General features: G+C 40.4%; 1 protein-coding gene across 1 annotated transcript; it reads right to left on the bottom strand.

Moving 5' to 3' along the window:
- Positions 1-22: 22 nt before the first annotated feature.
- Positions 23-8,813, bottom strand: LOC119887370 (atrial natriuretic peptide receptor 2-like; the record flags this gene model as incomplete). Its single annotated transcript, XM_038698184.1, is given in 11 exon segments — positions 23-3,627; positions 3,629-3,664; positions 3,750-3,841; positions 4,133-4,231; positions 4,304-4,456; positions 4,753-4,892; positions 5,872-5,959; positions 6,725-6,818; positions 8,133-8,252; positions 8,462-8,563; positions 8,721-8,813. Coding segments are annotated over 11 exon segments (1,173 nt in total), but the record flags the coding sequence as incomplete, so codon positions are not given.
- Between the last annotated feature and the right edge of the window lie 131 nt (positions 8,814-8,944).

Genomic DNA, 8,944 nt, shown 5'->3' on the forward strand with positions numbered 1-8,944 from the left:
GATGGCGCTAGAGTAAAAGTCAGGGGGTCAACGAAGTTATTAGAATTCATCCTGGCGGGAAACATGAACGTCTGAACCACAACATCCAACAGCTGTTTGAGTCTGAACCGGACCTGGGCTGACTTAACGGAGGCAGAGACATGCTGCCACCAAAAATGATTTTCAAGTTGCTCAAATTAAATTGCTCCTTTTTTTTGGAATCCAAAAATCAAGCTGGATTGGTGAAATCCAGAAGTACAAGCCTGAAAGGAATCGTTCAAACTTCCTTTGTCACGTGATTCAAGAAAGAAAAGTGGAAAAGTGGCTGGCAACCACAAACATTTAGGTCCTTTTGAATATTACAGTACTCGAATTCATATCATACAAGATAGATTTTCAAAAATACAATATTCTAAATTCAGGAGTGGTTCCAGCAGCATAACATAATTGTGATTGTCCCTCCATGTTAATATTTTTCTTGTGTGCCTCGCCACAAAAAGCACGTTCGTGTACACACGGGTGTACAGACTCCATGTAAATGCAAACCTGCAGCCTTTGATCAGCACCACGGACAGCAGCCGAAATGCCAAACTCAAATCTTACAGCCCCGATTCAAACCTGCTGTCTCCTACTATCAAACAACCAAAACAGCTTTAGCCAACAGCAATCTAGAAAAGCCCAGAAACTATGTCTACACAGTATGAGTGAAATGATGACTGTATCTGATCACACATGGTAATTGTCCCCGTCCGTCCTGGGCCTCCTGAGTGGTTCAGTTTCACTGGTGTTGAGCTGCTTATAAAATTAAAACCTTACAGCCCGTCTTTGCTTCCACAAATCAGGCTTCATATGAGCACCAGGAAACTCCAGCTAACGAGATCATAACACTGCTGATCGCGACCTGTTAAAGGAAACAGACCTGCACATATCTGTTCTGATCTGAATTAATTATCTCCATCACAAATTAAAGTTTGGTGTCTGGCTCGTTTCCCCTCAACTCGTCCCCTCTTCTTCTCTCTAAGGTCCTCTCCTGCTCCTCTTCTTCCTTCTGACCATCTGTTGTCATGTCGGCCATCTTTGCCGCTAACGGGCAAACAGATCCCTTCATCTCCGTCTCTTCAAGTCGTCCATCTGCTCAACAATGCGACATGAATATTTATACAACACGTGCGTGCCAGCAGAGATGTTGATGAGCCGCCTGTTCGAGCGTGAAACTACCGGAAGAATCCACAGGAGGCGCTTTTACTTTTTAATACACTTGGTCTGTTATAGTCAATACGTAGCCACAGTCTGCACACTGAACACACAGAATCACAGAGAAAAGCAAACATGCAGATATCTTAATAATAGTGTTGTAGTCAAGACCGCCCAAACCGAGACCAAGTCAAGGCCGATACCAGTTCTCCACATTACATGACACACAGTAAAATGTGGAACGAGATCAGAGGTACTTCTCAAACTGACCTGAAAGATCCACATTCCAATAAAAACACCCACATACAAACACTAAGAGCTGTAATCAATGTAAGCGTTTGTTTTCAACACTCCTTTTCCATGCTTACCATCGTGGGGAGGGGGGACAGTCGTTAACGGGAACAATGCATTGTTAATTAGGGTTATTGGTTGCATTTGAAGCGATACGTTTTACATCCAATCAAAGTTTGGATGTTAACAAATAAATCAGTAAAAATGTAAAAGCAATTTATTGATTTTTCCCAAAGTTATGGTCTTGACTGGTCTTATAATAAAATTCCGAGTCTTCAATGTCTGAGACCGAGACAAGACAGAGTACAAATGTGGTCGAGACCAAGACCATCAAAAAGTGGTCTTAAGACCGGTCTCGAGTCCTACAACATTACGTAATAATATTGGATTATTCAACTGATGATCGCTGTTCACTGGCAAATCGATTGTTTTATTCAGCCAGTCCTAATCAAAGTCTAGCCGGTACGTTTAGCTCCGAGAAGCTGTGAAATGTAGCGTATCTATACGCACACTACAGTTTATATAATAACACTAATGTCTCTGAAATAATGTTGTAGAGGTGGAAAATATTTAGAAGGTAGGTTTATTTGTCACATCACAACGGGTGGTAAAGTGAAATTAAGTTTGTAACTCCCTTCTGCTATGTAGCAGATATACAGTAATACTAAAGCAATCATAAAATGGTAAACAGAAATAAAGTAAATCCAATGGAGCAGTGCTGAGGATGAGTTTGAGTTTAAAAGTCTCGTAGCTGCTCGGCTAGTCGATATTTCTCAACGAGTTAAAAAGCAAGTCTCACATTATCAGCGTGAAGGAGTGTGAGGGTGAAATTAGCATAGAAGATGCACTTTTAAATGGTTTGTGTGGCAGCGTTTTGGGAACCCGGTGGAAACAATGAACGGGGACAGACAAAACGCATACAATATTTAAGTAACTTCAAAATGCACCTGCATTGTTTTGCATTATGTGACTTTCAGTCGGGTAAATTAAATTTTTTACCAGTCATATATTCATCGTTCAAGATTGCTTAAAATAGTGTTAAAATAATAGTCTTGTTGTGTCGTCACAGCCCGATTAATATCACGATTCTGTGAGTGGCTCTGGCTGTCACATCGCAAAACAGTGCGGGCTTCTTACAAAAATGTAGTGTTGGGCATCGTTTTGATTTCAATGATTGTGATTCTTCCTTTCGATTGCGGTTCTTATAAATTTTCAACTCAGGTTCTGGGCTAAGGTGAACGGAGTTTCACGCCGAGTCTCCGGTTTAACATTAGCAGTGGTAGGTCTTAGAAATTTGCGTACTTTTATCTAGAAAAAAAAACACATTACAGTAACGTTGTTCGCCATAATTTTAGCAATTTGGTCAAGCAACTTGCATCACTACAGTTTCACTTGTGACGAAATTCTTGTTAGTTCAGGGTTGCCTGAGGAGGACGAGACAGGACAGTGAGACCGGAGCAGCGCGACAAACACTTCTTGTTGATTTGTACATCATGCAGGCATAGATATTATATTCATAGTGCATCCTCCCGTGCAAGAAGTAAGTGTGTCATGTTTTGTTCTGTGCAGACCTGAGCTTTGCCTGGAAGTATGGTGGCTGCTACGGAAACCAAAACTTGCATGTTAAATTTGGAACTAAAGATCATATTCGAAACCAAATTTTCCAAACGATTCCGCTGGAATCGTGATTTTTGAAAGTTGGAACCGGTTCTCGATGGCCAGTCCTACTAAAATTTGATCAAATATTCTTAAAAATGTGAGACCAGAAATAAAAGCCTGTCTTTGAGATCAGCCTGCGTCAAAGAATTTAAGGTGTGACAGTGATTATCAAGACGTACAGAGTAACTAGTTTTGTTAGCATAATGACTTTTCCTGCCAGTTAAGATATTTAAGCTGCAGGGATCAATGACATTAAAACAGCCACACGCTGCGTACATGTAACACTAACAGTCAACAAACACTGACGACAACTGAGGAAATCACATCAAATGATAAACTCTTTGGGGGTCAGGCTGGATCCAGGAGGAGATCGTTGTTCAGACACCCCGGTATGGAGGAGTACAACTCCTGCTCTTTCTCCGTCTCCGTCTCTGCCTCCATGAGGATGTGTTTGGTCGTCTTGGAGTCGGCGCCGACGTCCTTGGAGGCCAGAGACGTCTTCTTTTCCCTCCAACCAGTAAGTCACCATGTCCCCTTTCCCCTGTTGGAGAGACACAGATCCAGAGGGTTTACTTGCGCTAAGCTCCCAGCGCCTGGCAGATCTGGACTGTGGCGGGCCGGCTCACCTTGACCTGCAGCATCCCTCTGCACTCCAGCACGTAGCCGCCGATCTCCTCCAGCAGGTAAAACACACTGGAGCTGCACTGGATCTTCAGCGCTGAAAAGACACAGACTTAGTGTTCACGCATTCAGAAAGGAAGACGCCGCTGGATTTAGTACAAAAATACAATTCACATATTTTACATTTCCAAGTTTTCTCCATGACGGTGAGAGTCATATACTCATTGTTCTAATACTTTTATCACAAGAGGGTAGCTGAGTGTCCTTGAACACACCAACAAGGAGAGTTTTCAAAAACATCCCTGCTCAGAAGTAAATGACCTTCAAAACATTGAAAATTTAATAGCGTCTATGGTCAGAGTCATGTGGAGATGTTACTGTGTGTTACCCAGACTGGTGGACTCCATCCTGGATGCTGTGTTGACTGTGTCTCCAAAAAGACAGTAACGAGGCATCTTCGTCCCTACAACCCCCGCCACCACTGGACCTGAAGAGAGACAGAGATGGTCAGAGCAGGTTTATGATGAGTGGATTTGTTGTGTTTGAGGCGTGTGTTTACCGGAGTGTATCCCCGCTCGTATCTGCAGCTGTGTGTTCGGCTTGTGGGGGATCCTGAAGGTGCGACAGACGCCCACCAGGTCCAGAGCCATGCTGGCGATCTCGGAGGCGTGGAGGATCCCGTTCTCCTTGGGAACACCGGACACCACCATGTCTACACAACCACACCATGACACAGTATGGAGGTTACATGGAGGTTAAAATAATGTTCAGTTCATGTTGAAACTGTTTCAGAGACTTTGTTTTGGTGGAGACTGTTGTTTGACCTACACTAAGAGGTGTTTCCAATATTCTGTCCACCCCATTAATATAGTCAAGGTAGACTAAATATTGGAAACATCTTCATACCTGAGCACATCCAGTCACTTAAAGTTAGTGACAACAATGTACGACAGGACCTTAATACACAGTAGCTAACAGTTACACTCTGTGTGTGTGTGTGTCACCCACAGGCGTCTCCGATGGTTTCCACCTTGTAGACGTCGTAGTTGTCGATGATGTCGTCAAACGTCGTATAGAGTTTGTTGAGGAGGTCCACGACCTGGTAAGGTGTGCTGCTGCTGGACAGCTGTGTGAAGCCCACAATATCACTACACACACACACACACACACACACACACACACACACATTTTAGACTTCCCTTATTTCTGTATTATTCAACAATGACCCCTGAAGGAGGTAAATGAACATACTTGCACACTGATACTTACAGTACAATGTGTGCTTGGATTAATCCTGTAGTATCACAGAACTATTCTGTTTGTCTCATTTTCAAAACAGACTAATGTGTGATTATAATGTTAATTCATTAAATGTTAAATATATCATCTGCACAATGGTTTCATACCGGCAAAGTAATAAAATAAAAATAATGTAAAGGTAACGCTTCCAAAAATAGACATGTTCATAGATTATATTTATCTATTATCAAAATGCATGTTAGTGAACAGAAGAGAAGTCTGAATCAAATCAATATTTGTTGTGACCACCCTTTGCCTTCAAAACTGCATAAATTCTGTTTTCCTGTTAAATTTTCAAGTTTCACATGGGAATCAAACACCGGTCTCATGTGTAAAAGTCTGGTTCTGTCCACCCCAACCACCTCCTTACTTGGAAGTTTGTGTTAAATATCCTAAACCTACCTTTAACGTTCAAAAACAACGCCACAGGGCTTCCCCAGTGTGTTGAACTATGACGCTAAAGGGCTCCCCATAGTGTTACAAACTGACGCCAAGGGGTCTTTATCATGCGTCCATATGTGACAATTTGGAGTGAGAACGTGTTGTATAGGCATATCATCAGATGTATGATTAAACAATTAGACCAATCAGGTGCTAATGATCATAAAGTCAATATGTAGAATGAAACACAATCATTAAGTGAAACAGAAACGGCTCTGTAAGAGGAATACAACTGAGGAACAGACTCACGTGTCTATTTTTGAAAGCATTCTTACTTGACAGCATTTTTGCCTAAAACCTTAGCACAATACTGTATCTTCTGTGAAAAAGGCAGATCATGACTTCCACATCTAAAACAGAAAGTCGGTCAGTTCGTGTCTCTGCTACCTGAAGAAGACGGTGGCGCTGACGTAGCTCTGGGCCTGCAGTGGTTTCCCCTGCCGCAGGTCATCAGCTACCTGTTTAGGAAGCATACCTGCAACATAAACATGCTTACATTTTTATTTTGTTTAAACAGGAAGTCTCTTCAGAAACATAATTCCTTTTACATAGAGAACTAGCCAAATGGCAGAGTAGAGTAGTTAACTCATGAGTAAAGTTTCCATCCAAATGTGGAAGAAATTTTAACCGAATTTCCAAGAAAATTATGAACAAACATGAGTTCCTGCTTGTCTCCATCCACTGCTGCTGTGTGAACACAAGCTCAGCAGTTGATGGAGCTCAACAGCTGGTGGAGCAAACTCTCCAGTCACTGCCATTAAACCACCGCAGAAGAACAAGACGTCATTAAAATAAAAAAATGTTTGCGCAAATTGAGGATTTGCAGAACAACATGTAGATAGAAGCAGAGGAGCGTAACATAGGATACGAGAGACATAAAGGAGCCAGCGTGACTATTTAAACAATTTGATTCTTCACAAAACATTTTTTGATAGTGGTGGTAGTGCATATGGGATGTCACCATAGTCCAGTAGAGATTGATTTAAACAGTGATAGATAACTGTATCATCTGCATAGAAATGCATTTTTGCTGTCTAATGTTCTTAACAATGTTGTTTATAAGATAGAAACAGAATGTTGTGATGCAATTTTTATTATTATTACCTGCACCTCAAAACCAGGAAAAATTGTATTATTTACACAATGACATTATAGATGATTAACATGTAAAATGTTTGTGTTGCAGTGTTAACTCCAGTAACTGGTGTGATGAACAGGTATGTAGATATGTGTCTCGTACTGTATAGCAGCCTGTCAGTCCTCTGTTTCTCGTGCATTAGATCCTGAGTCCGCTCGGCCACCAACACCTCCAGATGTTTACTGTACTTCTCCATCTGAAACAGAAAAAGTTATACCTTCATATTACACTGTGGTGATACAGAATAAACAGCTGTCTGAGTCAGCATGAGCAGCGTGCGCATGAAAGCAAACCAGAATGAAATGAAATGAAACTCAAAATGTTCAGTATTCCTAGAAGGAAACTTCAGTTGACATTTCAGAATTATCTGTAAACACCCGGTGATCTGGTCCGAGTCCAGGGTTTTAATAAGGCGGCAAATGGTTTCTCACAGAAACCAGTGAGAAAGAAACACTAGTTTTAAGGTAAGACAGCTCACACTGGTGCAGCATGTTTATTGCTGTTTTTATTTATTTAATATTTTAGTCAGGCAGTGTGATTGATGCTTTGGTTATAAGTTTGAAGTGTGTGACAATTAATACTGTGACAGACTGATGGCTTTTGATAGAAATCACTTCATTACACTGGTAATGTTTCAGAGAAAAAATAATTAAACAGGTCTGCAGAGTCTCTTTTCAGGGTCCTGTGAGGCTGATAAGTAATACTCATGACATCCTGTATTGACACAATTTGTTATGTGGAGTGAAGTTTGCGCTGCAGAAATCTAATATTAAGTTTTGCACTAACATAAAACACATCAGGCACATCTCAAGTGTCCAGTACATTTTGATGGTAAACAGGTTTTTTGGTTTGTCCATTCCAGGCTACTGTAGAAACATGGCAGAACCCATGTAATAGGACCTGTTCCTTCAGTAGATTTATAAGGCTCATTCTAGGGTAGCAAAAAAAAAGAGTCTTATTTTCAGGTTATAAAACAATAACGTAACGGTAAACATACTTATATATATATATTTCTGCCAATATCTCCTTCAATCATACACACTGGTCCTTTAATGGTGATGTTACAGAGGGGTGTTTCTATTAATTTAGCCTACCTCCATTGATATAAATAGACAAAATCAGAAACAAACAAAATAGAAAGACATCTCTAAATAAATCAATACAGCATCATCATAAACTACATTTTCAAAAATGATCATACTATTGAATCAAAACGTCTAAAACATTCTATCCTTCATAAAGCAGGATTTATTGCAGGACTGCAATATTAGACTGAAATCATTTTACTGAAGGAACTGAATGACACAATATAGATGATGTGCCGTTCAATATAATTTGATGTGACCTATGGTACAATATATCAAAAAAGACAGGCTATAATGATTTAATATGATACAATGCTAAGTTTGATTATTTGAAAGTAAATTATATAAAGTATATATAATGTGAGACAGTGATACTGTATTATATTTAATCTGATGTCTACTCTGTGTATGATGAAGTTTATTACCAGGTTCATCATCATGTCCACTGGGCTGACTTTGATTGGGTTGATTCGGTGAACAAACTTCTTGATTTGTTCAAACGTGGGTCGGTGGGCGGGATTATTGGAGCGGCATCTCCGGATCAGCTATGGAAACACGCATGGGACAAAAGACAGCAAAGAAAAGGGTAAGAGAAAGACTTCTTGTGACTGTGAATGTGATACAATGATCGTACAGGTTAGTGCATGCAAGTAAACATTAAAACAATTGGAGACTGATGCACACTAGAAAACAAAATGATAAAAGGAAATAAAACAGATTAAGGACAATAAAACATTTAGAAATAATAAAACACCTCTACGTAGTCAGCAGGACAGGGACAGGTGTTGTCGGCTTTACTGGAAATCAACTCTGGCAGGGGAGGACACCAGGCACTCTCCAGATTAGACTCCTCTGCCTGCAAAGTATAGATTTATTTATTTATCTGTTCTTCAATTAACCGGTCCAAGTAGGCAGCACACACAATAACCTGAAGATAAACAGCAACACAAACATAAAAACAATTACAGTTAGAAAGAGAGAGTGGCAAGGTAGTCAGTCAGGTTGTGACTTACTGGGACGGGGTCGCTGCGAGTGGCGATCTCCAGCAGAATGATAGCGTAACTAGGAGAACATGCAGAAGTTATAAATGTGGCTTCATTATAAATCTATAAATACAGTTATACTGAATAAAATTACATTGTGGGGACTGAACCCTGTCAACACAGTCACATTATGAGGACTCATTTGCCCTTTGGGGACAAAAATGGATTTAATGTCCCCTAAGTCACAAAAACAG

Source organism: Micropterus salmoides, unplaced genomic scaffold (assembly GCF_014851395.1).
Source record: "Micropterus salmoides isolate LMB-PRFRI ecotype aquatic unplaced genomic scaffold, ASM1485139v1 Ms_hic_scaffold_4155, whole genome shotgun sequence".
In the NCBI taxonomy this organism is placed as follows: domain Eukaryota; kingdom Metazoa; phylum Chordata; class Actinopteri; order Centrarchiformes; family Centrarchidae; genus Micropterus; species Micropterus salmoides.